The sequence below is a fragment of the Oreochromis niloticus genome, linkage group LG20 (genome assembly GCF_001858045.2).
Source record: "Oreochromis niloticus isolate F11D_XX linkage group LG20, O_niloticus_UMD_NMBU, whole genome shotgun sequence".
Taxonomy (NCBI): domain Eukaryota; kingdom Metazoa; phylum Chordata; class Actinopteri; order Cichliformes; family Cichlidae; genus Oreochromis; species Oreochromis niloticus.
In genome coordinates this window covers 16033828-16049912 of record NC_031984.2, presented here as the reverse complement: position 1 = coordinate 16049912, position 16085 = coordinate 16033828, and the positions used below count along the sequence as shown (strand labels likewise).

General features: G+C 39.4%; 1 protein-coding gene across 1 annotated transcript; it reads left to right on the top strand.

The window, feature by feature from the left end:
* The first annotated feature begins 3826 nt into the window (after positions 1 to 3826).
* Positions 3827 to 5297, top strand: LOC109196168 (trichohyalin-like). Its single transcript, XM_019349505.2, has one exon. The coding sequence runs from the start codon at positions 3904 to 3906 to the stop codon at positions 5215 to 5217; it is 1314 nt and encodes a 437-aa protein (XP_019205050.1). The 5' UTR covers positions 3827 to 3903; the 3' UTR covers positions 5218 to 5297.
* The last annotated feature ends 10788 nt before the right edge of the window (positions 5298 to 16085 follow it).

The following is a 16085-nucleotide window of genomic DNA, read 5'->3' as shown; positions in this document are numbered from 1 at the left end:
GCATGGATGATGCTTTTTGTCTTCTGATATATGTCATTTTTTTCACATTCCAAGATGACCTGGTTAGTACTCATCTGAAATTAAGAATGAAAATAAATTTCAGAAAAAAAAGAGTCTGATTTTTTGCTTTTCCTTTTTTCTGACAGGAGATAAACTTTGAGTCAGTCCGGTGACATACAAAAATCCTTTGTGTTTATGAATTCAGGCCACCAGAAGGAACAGTTTCATAAATGTGTGTGGCAGCTCTGGAAAACATGAAACTAGAAGTTTACACTACAGCTCAAAATAAATAACAAACACAGGAGCATAAGAGAATAAATCAGAAAAATCATTTTCCAAATAAGCACTGGTCATTGAGTCATGGAGCGCGGATGAGCTTCTAGTGCATCAGCTGTCCCCTGTCCCAAAATACAGCAATAGTTTCTCAATGTAAGGAACAGGATTTTGTCTAATTTGTCACATTTTTCTTCTTTTTTTTAAGTTCCAGAAGCTCAAATGTAAGGCCTGACTTATTTTTTTAATTTTTTTATCAACTGGCTGAAAATGTAAATGTGCACTGACATGCATTTACAAACCTTCATTATAGAGTTTACATTAATAATTACCACAGATGAGTGGGTTTACTGTAGCTGTGACTTCATATAGGTTTTGCAATACATGTGTTAAACAACCGCTTTTTGAAATTGCATGTGACATGTACAGTCATGATCGAAAAGTTTGAAGTCGAATGAATGTCGTGGTAATAAGGGGCTTGAATGATGTCTCTGAACTGTTCTTTGTCCGGGGTGAAATGATTGTACTGCATACATGTTTAATGATATTAAAAAACAAGAATTGGGTTTGAAGTTTGAATTTATTTGGCATTGTTGCTAATCGACACAAGCTCAAAAGCCCAAAATTACCATGAAGTTCATGCCCAGGATGAGTGTGTGTAAACTTCTAACCATAACTGTACACAAGTAGCATTTTATAATGTGTGAAACTGGTACATCTGCATGTTAAGCCAACAAGCATGTGGTAAAAACACTCAGACTGCAGAATTTATTACCAGGTATATCAAAGTGCATAAAGTCTTCTGGTCATAATGTTGCAATATGGCTTTTATGTGCTGATTTTTATGCTGATTTTGAATTTATTCAAAACTGTGTGTGTTAAACTATAAATCAAACATATTCATAATTAAACATTTACTCTATTCGGGTAATAAATCACTGTGCAGAACCAAACGTTGCCCAAGATTTCATGGAAACAGAGAGAATGGACTGCATTCATAAACCACACTGATGGAAATTTAATGTGTAAACTGAATAAAATGAAATACTAAACAGTTTTGGGGCCTCTGTGCCAGGGATTGCATTTCATCACATGCAAATATGTGTAATAATGTGTTTTCTATTGGGACTCTAACAATGAAATACACTGTAGGCCTGAAATGGGCATCACTGAATTCCTTCAATCAACTACATGAGGGATTGCACTCAAAGAAAAAAACAATTTAAGGGTTTGCAGATGCATACCCTCGTGTAAGTTCAATGTGTGAAAAAAGAAATGTTAAATATATCCAACTAACAACAGAAGAATGACTAAAATTGATAAATTAATACATTTTAAACCTTAATATGGAGCAAATCCAAAATACAGTATTTTGTAGTAGTAAAAAGTCTTTTTGTATTCATTTAGTCATTCATCACTGCTCTGCCTTTCCAGAAACTTCATACCTCTATCATTATCTATACTGTATATCACCATCAAACGGCCAGTGAACTGGGAAGAGAGCAATGCCTTTCATTAAATCATCAAAGAATGTGTATCATCCCCCAAACTGAGTGCTTCACTGACCCACTTGGTGCATTGCATGCCTTATTAGATGAGCTCAAGCTAATCCAACTGTAACCAATTGTGCGTTATTGTTCACGGTAATTACTCCATTAGAGGAGGCTGTTCTCTAGTTCACATCAGGAGGCCAGAGGTCACAGTCGCCCAGGGTTGAAACTTCTCACTCAAATGCCCGCCTTCACCATCACCTAATCCCCCTTTCTCCACTCAGCAGTCTAACGTACATTTATAGTCCCCATACCGTCACAGTCTGGGAAAGATTAATCTGCAATAATGGCAAAACTGGGTTGTCGCTGGAGATTTGAGTTAATACGCATGCATCCGCTCCCCATTGTGGCCCTGTGACCTGTGCATGTGCTCCCGTCAGTTGAGAGCACAGGTATGCAGGGAATGCCATCACAGTAGAGCCAGACAGATGCTGCTCAGGGGTGCGAGTGGGAGGAATTGTAGGTTAAGGGGTGAGGACCGTGCTTCGCACCCAGCTGGATGTTTATTCAACCTGGGATCATTTATGAAAAGAGCGCACGCTGAAGGAGGCGGTTATGCCGCCATCGTCTCTGTCTCGCCTTCTATCTGTATAAACTGTTCTCCCTCAAGCCGCAGGACACGAAAGAAAGTTGCAATGATGTGGAAGAAGTTAGTCCAGCACTGTACTCCCCTGCAGTGCAGCGCTAGCCTGCAGCTATCGCTCAACACTGTCTAGCCTCTGTCTTTAACCCTGATTTGTCCTGTCTGGATTATAGGAAGAAGTGAGAGGGCTTATCATTTCACACATAATAATCTCATTTCACAGCCTCTGGCACAGGGTCAGAACAAAGGGGAAGCACACAGAGTTCTGAAAGCTGGAGGTCCAATCACATGCTGTTGCTGCTGTCTGTGTGTGTGTGTGTGTGTGTGTGTGTGTGTGTGTGTGTGTGTGTGTGTGTGTGTGACAGGTGACAGGGTATCACTAGTTAGGTCATCATGTTTAGACTCATGCACTCCAAAATTATTTAGGCCAAATATTTAAAACGGTGTCATTGCATACACATTTTCAATTGACTTCAATCGCACAAATGCAGAAATAATTATTTGCAGTATCTTCTTTATTATCAGAATGTCACGACTGATCATTTGCACCTACACCACCAAAAATGGGGGCAAAAAGGAGCAGATCATGTTTAATCGGTTAGAAGAAAAGGTTAGAAATATAAGTGCCGACATGAGCAGTGTCCACAGAAACCTCTGAATCGCAGCTCAAAGCTCATATAAACCATTTCTACAACCACCAAACAAAGCAAAGACACCAAACAGTTAAAAGAGCAGTTACGTCACCACGAATCTGTGATCAGGTAGTATCCATATTTTGACTGATGATTTTCTGGAGTTAAATGTGAACCAAAGCATATTTTCAAAGGTGTTATATGCTATAAAATACTTTTAAATAAAATAATCGCTAATAAATTAGGTGTGAGAAATAAAAAAATCGAATTTTCTATGTTTGAGTCACAGTAACTTTTAGTTACAACACAAACTGCAAAAACATACAAAAACTGCAATTTCTTAAAATTAATGAAAAAATAAATAAAAATGCAAAGTGCCTCATGTCACAAACATGTTTTATGAGGAATACCTCAAATATGAAAATATTACAACTCTTCGTTTTAAAGATTGTGAAGAATGACAACCGAGTTTATATCAAAATACATTGTTTCTATTTGGGGTCATTTTTGACCCCACTCGTGGAAGAGTGTAGGTATTGGTGGGTTGTGCATCCAAGGGTTAATCGGCTGGACTAACCAATAGTCCACAACTAGGAAACACTGAAATTTAAAGTTAAGTTTGAAAACAGTTTTAAAAAAAAAATACCCCATTCCAAAATGTCTTGTGACAATCTCGTTGGCTTAGGGAGTGATGATGTCATAGGGAGATCTTAAGAATCTTAAGTCCTGTGATGATTTTCCTTAAATAGGGGTGAGGCACAGCAAGTTTTAGTTCGTTTTAGCAGCATCTGTGTTTGCAGCCTACAAGCGTTCACCACAGAAACATTTGGAAAGCTTTTCAAAGTCATCGTATAGAAACTCCAACATGTTTCCAAGAAAAAACCAACCAATTCAAAAAGATTACGCCGCCTCTCCTTCCTGGCGTGGTCGGCCAATTTCCCCAAATGGCGTCTTATCCTCCCAAAGGGCATTAGAGGAGAGTAGGAAGGAAAACTACCTTCTCCAGAAAAAAATGCAACAGATTGAAGAAGAGAAACTTCAACTGGAGGACAAGTGTAGAAGAATGGAAGCCCAAAATAAAGAGCTGGAAGAAAGACAACAGCGCCAGCCGGACATAAAAATTATTAATGAGGGCTGGGGAATCAAGTTTGCTCAGACCCGAGAGCAGATTGTGCACCTCATTAAAGAAAACAAGCAAAAGAGTGCAGAACTAAAAGAAATGACCAACCAGCTCCAAGACAAGAAAACGATGACTGACAAGATACAATGGGATCTCCAGTACATGGACCAAAGGTATCAGCTGCTCCGAAGACAGCTCCATGAAGCTGTGGAAGAAAAGAAAGAAATCCTCCAACAGAAGGAAGAGCAGGACAAAAAACAAAGAGACATGCAGCACGAACTGAAGAGCATGCAGGAAAAATACCGAATGCTGAAAGAAAGCCTGGATGAAACACTGCGCCAAAATAAAGACCTTCTTCAACAGAAAGAGCAACAGCAGGAAAGACTGAAAGAAGGAAAATGTATTGTCCAGGACTTTGAGTCTAAAAATCTAAAACTGCAAGAGTTTTGTAAGCAGCTGGAGGACAAAGCAACTAAAGTGGAAGAAGAAAAGGACAAACTGGAGAAACGCTGCTCACAGATGCAGAAAAGGATCGATCAGATAGCGAGAAACAACTCCGAGCTCGTTAAGGGGATTTTGGTGGAATTCAATAACTTGAAGCGTGAAAACACTGAAATGCAGGCACAAAAACAACAACAAGACAAAATACATGAAGACCTGCAGCTCACGCTCCAAGAAATCCAGAAAAGAAACGAGCAGTTAGAAGACGAGCACAAAGAAGTACAACAGAGAAATGCAGACATGCACAAGGACAAGCTGATACAGGAGGCAACATCCAAACAACTCAAAGACAAGCTTGAAGAACAACAAGCAACATTAGAAGAGGTGGAACAAAGATGTAAGAAACTTGAAAAGCAAAACGCAGAAACAGTCGATGAGTTGAGAAATCTCATCCTGGAGAAAAAAGCACTTGTGGAAAAGTCCATGAAAAAGAAGACAAAATGGTTCCGCTTGTTCCGGAGGAGAGACGCTACTGCTTTCTCACCTGATGTAGCCTCGTCTTGCTCCACCTCTGTTCACCCCCCCAACCAGTCCCGGCAGTTGACTGTCCCCTCCTGAGCCTGGTTCTGCCGGAGGTTTCTGCCCGTTTAAAGGCAGTTTTTCCTCCCCACTGTCGCCAAGTGCTTGCTCAGAGGGGATTGTTGGGGTTTTCTTTTTTTTCTTTATTTACTTGTTTAACTTTTTTCATTATTACTTCATTTTACCTTGTTTCTTTATTTACTTGTTTAAGGTTTTTTCATTATTACTTCATTTTACCTTGTTTCTTTATTTACTTGCTTGTTTAACTTTTTTTTCAACTTATCTAAATAATAAACCAATTGAATTTATCCTTTGAGTATTTTTCATCTCATCTTTGCAGAATTTTTCCAAAACATTTTCAAACATTCAGATCTGCCTTTTATTTTCTTCTTGAAACCTCTTAAATGGTGAACTAAAAACCCCGGAATATGGTTTGAAACATTGTTTCAGCTGAAACCAGCATAACATGCTTGAGTGTGTGTGTGTGTGTGTGTGTGTGTGTGTGTGTGTGTGTGTGTGTGTGTGTCTGTGTGTGTGTGTGTCTAGGTGTGTGTGTGTCTAGGTGTGTGTGTGTCTGTGTGTGTGTTAGGGGTCCTTCCTCTTTTGAGGCAATGGGATATTTAAGTTTCCTTGTGATAAAATTTAGGATGGCATTCAAAACTTATTAGGGTGCATGTGTATGTGCAGTCATGTATCCCCAAGCTATATATCTGAAACACAAAGTTCTTGAGGGAATAACTTATGTGTTTTTCTTAAATTCACCCTTCCTTCCTAATTATAATCACACCCTTCTCCAGTTTCCTCGGTTTCTGGCCTGCAGAAACGATCCCTCACAGGCTTTCATTCAGATTAAAATGTTTGGTCTTAATTAGAGTCAGGTTAAATGGTAGCTGTTGAACTATCAATATCACAAGTATTTTCACTGGGTTCATTCCATCTTCGATTCCTATTTTGGTGAGCTATTTTTACAAGCACAAAGCCTACAAGTGCCCTTTAACCACCCTTATAAAACAGGCCTGTAGGACACATCAAGAAGGGTAAGTTCCATGCATATTAGCTAGTAAACGACTTTGTTAGCATCATAAAATTGTGATACTATCTAAAGCTGTCTTTGCATATTTGTTCAGTATGACATTATACAAATTGCTCAGACAGTGATAGCTGCTGTCACATCTCCTGACCCCATGTTGTCACTACTGAAGAATGCTTTAATGACATGTCAAAGGCTATACATGCAATTGTAATGGATAGAGCACATACCAAACACACAGCAGCTGCTACCAGTGCCTCTACTCTACATACCATCCTGTATGGCGCTTCATGCCCTTGAAAAATCCTAAGCATGCATGCATACATTACTTTCAGGGGTGCCTGCAAGTCTCACCCTTGGATTTGACGAAGTGCAGAGGGACTGTTGCTACATTACAGTCTGGAATGCAATTATGCTCAACTGGTGGATCATTGTCAATAAATCCCTAATGAAATGCATGGATTTAGCTTGCGAGCTGGGTCATGTTAGTTTAAAGAAGAGCTACATTTTACGGTGAAGTTTAAACAGACCCCTTTGTCTTGAAACTTAATCCTTTGTATGACACAGTACCAGCCAAACAAATCTCATATTTTAATAAAGAATGGAATTCTTCATCTGACTGCAAGAGGGACCAAGTCTGCACTTGGTGTATTGCTGGAGGGAAAATATATTACGTACTTTAAATGTTTTGATTTTTAATATAAGGCCTAATGTGTGCATATGAAATTGATTCTGGTGATACATGATAAGGGGAGTCTGTTCACTATTTATGCAGTCAGCAAGCCATGGTTGATAAGCACCCAGCCAATTATTAAATTATTAATTTCAGCAAAAATCAGTACGTGACACAACCAATTACTTTTAAAACATAGACATGCACTGTAGATTAAAGGGAAAGGTCTAGCCCATAAAGGCTTGATAAGCCAGGTATTACAACATGATAATAATTATTAAGAATCAAAGGTTTTTATTGTGGAAACGGTAATGTGGAAACAAGATGTTTGGTATCTTGATGAAAACTTAATATTTTGTTACAGGAGTTGTTGGAAATAAAAGGCTTTGTAATAGCCAGATTTAAATCAGGTACAGCTTTAACTCTTTTTTTTTTGGCAAGGTCACAAAACATTTTGATTGTAAAATGGTTTGTAAAATAGCTGAATAGTACCTTCCTCTAGAAGGCTATGCGGTCGTTTCTTTTAAATAGCTCTGGGCATTGAAGACATTTTCATTTTGATGTGCTGTGCCATGATTTACACATATTTTTAAAAAGGCACTCCAATCACTGTAGAAGCTGTGAGTTGAGCCACAACTAGGTTCATAAATCCAACTTCATAATCATCAGTACTTGCAGTATCATACGATGGTCATTACAGACTCTAAACTGCTCTTTCTTTCTTTTTTAGTCTCCAAGTTGTCTTAAATTTCTATACCATGTGAACTTTATAGCAACTATGTTTGTAGGTACCAGTTCTATTAGAGCTGGTAATACTAGAGTTCAGGTAGGAAGGCATAAAAAAGCTAAAAGGTGCAGTCAGTAATTTTTTGAGGCTATTTAAAAAAATTTATAAGACTGTTATACGCATAACAGTATATTAGTTAGTGTGTAATTACATCTTCCAATAAATAATGGAGTCTCGTAAATTCAGAATTAATCCAATAAAAATACACAGGAGCAAGTGTCAGTTTGTGGAAGCTGCCATGTCTTGATTATAGTTTCCAAGATGTGAATCACCATTCCAACTAATCTACATACGTACACCAGGGCAGACATGAGAACTCGTAGGTGTTCATGTGACGTGGAGACAAATTTTAATTCACACGTGCACCTTCAGACTGAAGATATGATGGATCATACCTATGTTTTGTCACCTGAGAAGGGCTTCCCCTCACCAAAGAGGTAAAAAGACAAAGTGATGAGTAGTTTTTGGCATAGTATCTTTCCAGAGGCAAGGATTTGCAGAGAGACAAGGATTTAAATAATCTTGACACAAAAAAATGTTTTTCCAACAGCAGGCGCTGCAGCTAGAATAATACACTTGAACTGGGTGGGGTAAGAAAACAGAATTCAATTGACTGCAATCTGCTATCTACAGTGAGATTTTCCACACTATACCATTAAGAATAGCAGGAATGCAACGGCCCATGCTAGTTTAACTGACTCTAACCAGCAGGCCTCTTCATTAATTCAGCTCTCCAATGGTTGTTTGCCAAGAGCATCAGTCATTGTTGCATTCATTATTTCATTTGTTGGTTAGAATAACAAAATGATGAAAGGATTCTCTTCTTCTCTGAACCAGACTGGTCGCTACAGTGACTTACTATGGACTATGGCACTAAGATGAGCCTAGCTGGTTAGCATGGATAACAGTTCAGAGATGTCTTTGTCCTGCACATCTTGGATGTATTTTTAAAGGCTTTACTAGTCAACTTCATGCAGAGTAGAGTAGGTGGTAGTATGTACAGCTTGCAGTTGTAATATAGTGCAATTGTAGTTGCCCTTTGCATCACTAACAGTTTGTCAAAATAGAGAAATCCATCAAAAAAAAACTCTCACTGTGTGAATGTGGTAAATCCACAATCTTCATGACTTTGTCCTTCACCCTAACCCTGATCCCATCGCCCCAGACCCATAAATTATATTAAATGTCTTCATACCTAACAGTTTATCAGAGTTTTCATTCAAGGAATGTAGTACTAATGAACTTTCTTCTAGTTTATTTGAATAGATTGTTCGTGCTTCTTAATAATTTAGAGTTACCAAAGCCTTGAATCTGTAAGAATTTAATAACTCATACTCTGAGAATAAAATACATCTTCCCCTGCTTGTAGCTCTTATCATCTCTTACTCATCATGATGTGATGACCTCAGTATTTAACAGTATTTTACACTTTTCCTGCCCTGAAGATGATTTTGCTTAATGAAAATAAACAAAGGGTCCCAGTGGCTGTGACAGCATGAATTTATTAACACATCCAGGAATCTGAAAAACTAACAAATCTTCATTCTTTAGCAGACAGAGTATGAAGGTTATATGCTGCAGCAATCATAGAGCATGTGCCAGTCAAACACGTGTCGGTACGTGTATGTGCATTTAGTGCAGGTGGGAGAAAGAGACACAAAGTGCATGCATGCACATGTAAGTACATTTTTGTGGTTTGGATTAAGAACCCCCAATGTGCAAACCTCCAACGTTTGACTTTTCTCAGGCTATTGGTTATTAAGGCAAGAAATTGTGCATTGATGACCCCAGACATCTAACTTATGTCTGATTGTTATCATGGCAGCACTTCAGGTGAAACCGGGTATTGGTTTGACTTAAACAATTCCCAAATGGACCAGTCAGGATGTCTGTTAGATTAGCTAAGAAAGCCCCTAAAGTACACAGCCATCACCAGTGCATGCCAAAAAAGAGAAGCATTTTCACTGTTTTATATGATGCATATATGTTGACCAGCTGCAGTTACTCATAAAAAGTTAACATCTTTCCTTCATAATACTAGAACTCAAACAAAACCATTCATAATGTGCTCACATGTCCTTGCCGGAGACAAAGGTCACTCCTGGGCGTGTGAAATCATTCTGTGAAAAGCTGGACTCCAAATTGTTTGGGTGTGACAGCCACTGATTTGCCAATCATTCAATTTCTTTCAGGCGACTGACAGGGCTGCCAAAAGAAGTGTGAAACACTGCCTTTCAGATTAAACCAGAAAGAGAAAGAAACAAATAAAGGCCAACACACAGAAACATTCTTTAAAAAAAAGCCTTTATTTAGACATAAAGAACCAATGCTAAATCATGCCTGTGTGTGTGTGTGTGTGTGTGTGTGTGTGTGTGTGTGTGAACACAGAAGAAGACAACCTGTTATCCTTCTTCTCAAAACAGTTGGCTGAACACCATAGACCGCTTTGAACCACTGTGTAGTATCAAGGTTTTGCAGGCATGTGACCGCTAACCATGTGATGTTAATGTGTTCACCATTTTGGACCTATGACATCATGGTAAGCAAGCAAGCAAGCAAGCAAGCAAGCAATTTATTTATATAGCACTTTCAGATCAGCCCCCAGCTGAACACAAAGTGCTGTACACTTGACATGCCAAAGTGATACATTGAACATGTTAAAAAATATAAAAATAAATAAAATATATATATAAATATGACAAAATGTAGGCTCAAATGAGGCACACAGGCCTAGAAATTGGTCTGCGACTGACTTGAAACCATCTGTTGCTATGGGAAAATGTTGGCAAAAACTGTAATTGTTTTGGTCTCTAATATATTTGTGTTGTTGCCTGTAGTTTGCACAAAGTGACGTACTTGTCTCAGAAACACTGTCCAACTACTCTCCGAGTTGTCCTGAAGCTGTGAAAATGGAGACTGTTTGCCTTCAAAGTAAAAGCTGTGTCTTTTGAGACATCTTGGCTCACTACCACTCAGCTAGTAGTTAGCAAGTATTTGAAGGCAAACATGAACAATTATAAGCAACAGTGGCAATCGGCTAGCAAAAGGTAAATGGACTGGTTCTTATACAGCGCTTTTCTACTCTCACTGAGCACTCAAAGCGCCTCATACAACTCGTGCATTCACCCAATCATACCCATTCACACAAGCACTTTATCTAAGGTTTTTAGTGCTTCTATCTAACATTCACTCGCATTCACACTCCGATGGATGCATTGGAGGGCAACATGGGGTTAGTATCTTGCCCGAGATACCACCTTGTATTGGCTACAGCCACCCCTGAGAGCAAGCAACCTCCAGAAACCATTGCCAACCGGTCAGGGAATACACATTTTTTCCTATCTACTGGTGGTTGCATCATATTCAATATGGCAAACAAGTCTAGAGTAACATATGAATGGCTTCAGCTTTGCCAACTTTAAGTAAAACTCTTGAGTGTGTTGTTAAGCAAGTGTGCTCAACAACACACTCTTTTAAACTTTTGAGCACAATACTAGAATCAGTAAAGCTCAGGCCGGATGCCTTTGTGAACCGCATACACTGGGAACCAATCTTCCGTGTAAAAATATTGCTTCCATTCCCCTCTTTGGCCATTAAATGCGACCAGATCACTGCATGTGTTTCCGTCCGAGTGAGGGTCTTTGTTTATCTACACATGAATCCCAGCAGCCCTGGTGTTGGGGGGGTTTGCAGGGAGGGATGCAGGCTGGAAGCTGTGGGAGTAGAATATCATTAACCATAAAGCATAAATCTTCACTCTGTAGACCTCAGGATAGGGCAAAGCCTGCATAAGGCCAAGGGAGCTTCTTCTTCCTTCAGTAACATACATGAACAGGACCCTGTGAGTCTGAACTGAGAGATGGATACTCCCTTTCAGTTATGAAAATATTTTTCAGTACGTGGATGCATTAGTGTGTCCCAAGGAGGAGGAGGACTGCAGGAGAATGCAATCTCAACTGTGGGTTTTCCTACTTAAAAAGAAATGGAGGTCCCTGTCAGCTCAAGAGCAAAGCTGAGATCGAAGACTTGATTTTACTTATTTATTTGCATGGATATAGCATGTTAACTAATGGACTGACTAATATACAATACAAATATACTGATATTCGAATCGGAATTATGCTCTCATGTTCTTGGCTTTCATTCAGTAATGTTTATATTGCACCAGTGGTCTCTCTCCTGTTACTACACTACAGTAGTCTTTGTGCAGGCATTCTGTGGGCAGCCACTCCTGACTTTCATTAAGCAGCTGTGGTTCCTTGCTAATCTGGACAAGAAGAAGGGCCTGAAGGAGAAACGTGGACCTGGTTCAGGCCACGACAAGAGCCAGTATCTGTTTACTCGCCAGACATCTTGGGTCAGAGAGGTAAACATAACAAGAGTGAAGAGAGTTGATGAAAAAATGTGGCTGATTTGACACAGCGAAGAGGGAGATGTTTGCTAAATGTGTTTATGACAGAAAGCTGTGCTGCAGCTTTAAGTGACATCACAACAAAATAACAGCTTCTGCAAGTTGTTTGTGATTTGGGTTGAGTAACTCAAGTCCCTTAATTATCTTAAGCTGACATACCACAAATATACCACACCTAACATGTTTTTGGATAGCTGGAGAATTCTTTTCTTTTTTTCAAATCTAGATGATTTAACACTGGAGGTTGTGTCTGTTTTGTTTGTTATAAAGTACTGATGCTCTCATTTCAGCTTAAAGAGTCCATCTACTTAGTCAAGACCCAGTGAATTCTCATGTGCAGCTCAGTATTGTTTATTTATTAGCGTCTCGTCCAGAGTCATCTTCTCTTGCTTGCAGTTTCATTAAAGTCTTGGAAAAATCTCAAACCGCTTTCGCCATATCCACCAAATTTCAAAAATAATTGGCCAAATTTGCATTCCTGATTATGTCTTCCTACGCATCAGTTGCCAAGTCCCTGGCATCAAATAAGATCTTGCTCTATGTTCACCACATGGCTGACTTTATAGTCTATGGTTGAACATCGATAGAGAAATGGCCTCCTATGAGCCAAACACGTGGCCACCTGGCTCCAGTGAGCCTGGCCACAACACGGACCCATACTTGCATGCACATACACACACTGACAGAAGCCTCTTCAATTAGACAGACTTAATAGCAGTGGTGACAGCAGTAGGATAGGAAAGGAGACAGCTAGCACTCAGATTAGGGATGATGGGCTTGGATGAGTCTAGGATTCTGGCCAGGGACACAGGGGAGTTAGAGCTGGAAAGCTAGATGGAAAGACTTTAAAGAATATGGTCATTAAGAGTTATTTACTTAATAAACACCCTGATGAGAAGTGATGTTTCCTTAAGGTCTGCTAATGATTATGAGGGAATTTGGGGACTCTGACATTTTACCAAACACAGAACAGAAATGGTACAGCGAGCTACAAAATACTGATAGCCGAGGAGAACTGACCTCTCTCTGCTCAGCTACGGTAGATGATGGTCCAATAACTCAACTCAGGCCTAGACGCAGAGAAGCAGAGGTATGGGGGAAGTGGAATACGGTAGGAAAGAATGGGAAGGGTAAAAAGTACATAAAGGAGACAGGAAGATCATGATTTACTGTTGTATTAAAGAGATGTGGGAATAAAACGGGAGGCTGGGATTTTTCTGTGGCTTTTTAAATGCTGCCTGTGTCACAAAATAAATCCTGCACATTTAAAATGAGCTAAAGCACAATTAATAAGGGAACAAATGTGCAGTTGTAGTCAGAAGTTACACACACTCATCATCATGGCAATTTGGGGCTTTGAACTGTTCTTTTTCCAGGGTGGAATAACTGTTCAGCATACATCTTTAATCACTTTAAAAAAAAAAATTGGGTACAAAGGTTTGAATTTATTCTGGATTTTTTTCTAATCCAGACAAGGTCAAAAGTACAGTCATAGGCTCAAATATATAAATGCACTCCAACTGATATTTAGTTGAATGTCCCTTAGCAAGTTGCATTTTAACCATTAAACAAGCTCCTGGTATAATTCTAGTTGGATATTTGACCAATCGTCTTGGCAGAATTGGTAGAGTTCGTTATATTATTGGTTTCCTGGCACCCACACACCTTTTAATCATCGTCCGCAAATTTTCAAAAGTGTTTTAGTCGGAGTTTCGGGAAGGCAGATACTTGCAAATACGTAATGTTAGCCTGCTTTATCCATTCCAAAACTAGTTTTTAAGTGTCCTTTTTGTAAGACTTCACTAGTTCTACATTTTCAACCATCTATCTGTTGATTTGTGGTGAAGTTAAAAAATGTATAGTTAGTCCTCCTTCTTTATTAGTCCACCTACTTTGTACAATGTACTATTACTACTGGCAGCAAAAGAAACCCAGAGCACAGTGTTCAGTGTACAGCCTTACTTTTACGCTTCCAAATATACCTTTTGTCATTGTGGCCTTTGTCTCGCTTTGTCTCATCTGACCATAAAACTGTGGGCCTTCCTGGGTTGTTCCTGAATGTTCAAACCAATTCCCAATGTGCTGGTCAGTCCAGTGAATGATGTCAGACTCAGACAAAGCACCACTTATTAAAAGTTTTATATGAGTACATATACATATATATATTTGAGAGCCTCTATGTATACTTTTAATCCTGTGTAGATTAAAGAAAATCCCAAATAAATTCAAACTTGTGTATCCAATTTTTAATGTTTAAGTCATTAAAGATGTAAGCTGTACAATCATCAAGAGAACAGTTCAAAGTCACATTCATGCCCATGATGAGTGGTTGTAAACTTCTGACCACAACAGTATCTACAAGAGTTTTGTTTCATAAGAAAACAAACAAACAATCAAAAATAACTAGCAGAGGTTAATCCAAAGCAATGTATATAAGTCCAAATCGAACAGGAAACGAAATGTTGGGAGCAACACAGTGTTTGCTTGTGCGTAAAGAATAAAGAAGGGAATTTTAAAAGTTAAACAAAATGGCAAAGAAGAAAGCAGGACTGACTTTATTACACACAGGAAAACTATGAGTAAAGAAAGTTTTCATCCACTTCAGAGAGCAATCTCAAAGGTCCAGTCTGCTTACGTGTTTGCCTCCGTGCTGCAGCCCTTTGGGGGAGTTCTCTCTTGAGTGTTGGCTACAAGGAGGGGTCTGCTATCACCTCAGAGCCCCCTCATAGAAAGTGAGCAGCTCGAAGAGTGTGTGTATCTGTGTGTATTTGGGGTGCAGGGGTATTCAAATCCTTTTTGCTGTGATGATGTCGGCCAGAGTTCGTGCTCTGAGTGCCACGGCCAAAGACAACACGGGCTCACTAAAAATGGAAGTCAGATTCAGTCATCTGAAGAGCAGGTGGGGTAGAGTGAAAGATAGCTGATGGACTGTGAACGGGGGGATAGGAACCAGAAAGGTCTTTGCTGTGGTTTGTTTAACCCGCGTTTGATTCTCAATGATCAGCTGATGTTTATTTAAGCTCTCAGGGATGACATACAGCACAGGTGTAGACACTTTTATAAGCTCTTTGACAAAACTGAAACATGTCAGTGAAGGTGATCTAGGCCTCTGTTGTCCTGGAGCAGCTCTATGTGCTAATCACGGCCGGTGCTTTGTTCACCTCAACAAATTTACTTGCTTAGTCTGTGAAATTTATTGGCCAGCTGCTGTGTCCTTATGCTGTACTTGATCAGAAAGACCCACAGATGACTGCTGACTAGGCCTCAAAGGTCTGGTGCCTTCTTTTTAGCTCCTGCCTTTAATCGCTTCACCAGATCACTATAGCAGAACATATTGTTCATAGACTCACACTCACTCTCTCTCCCCTGATGTGTATGAAATTTCCAGGAAGGATTTTTTAACCTCGTTCATCCTTTCTTTTAACACCCCTACCACCCCGCCGTCAATAAGTCTGGGTTCGAAATGTGCACGCGCCCAGACCGCACACTCATATATGCACCCTGGGAAAATGTACACGTGCCTGAATCACATTTGGGTCATGCGAGTCAAACATGTGAACTCCCGCTAGCACTGCAGCAGAAAGGGATTATAGAAATGCCTGGTCATCAGCATATACTTCCCAATGAAGTAAATGCCAAACATCAAGACAACAACAAAAAAAAGTGAGAAAAAGTAGCTTCTGAAAACTGATGTGTGTATGAACAGGGATTAAAATCCATTCCACAGATGCACACAACATCAAACTTTTTCTGACACCAGTTTTGGTTTATGAGAGCCGGTCATTTCGCCTTCATCTGGAATATTTGCTTGCATTTTTATATCAGCAAAACCAGGGTTGATGCAGAGCAAACAGCCTTTCCACTTCTGGATCTCTATTTATCCTTACAGATAACTTTGGGATGCAAACAATGACTGAAATCCTACTTTTTAACTAGTTTTTATTCAGTTTATGCCTTCTGCTATAGCTCAAAATAGTCCTGGAAACATGCAGACATCACCGTGTGT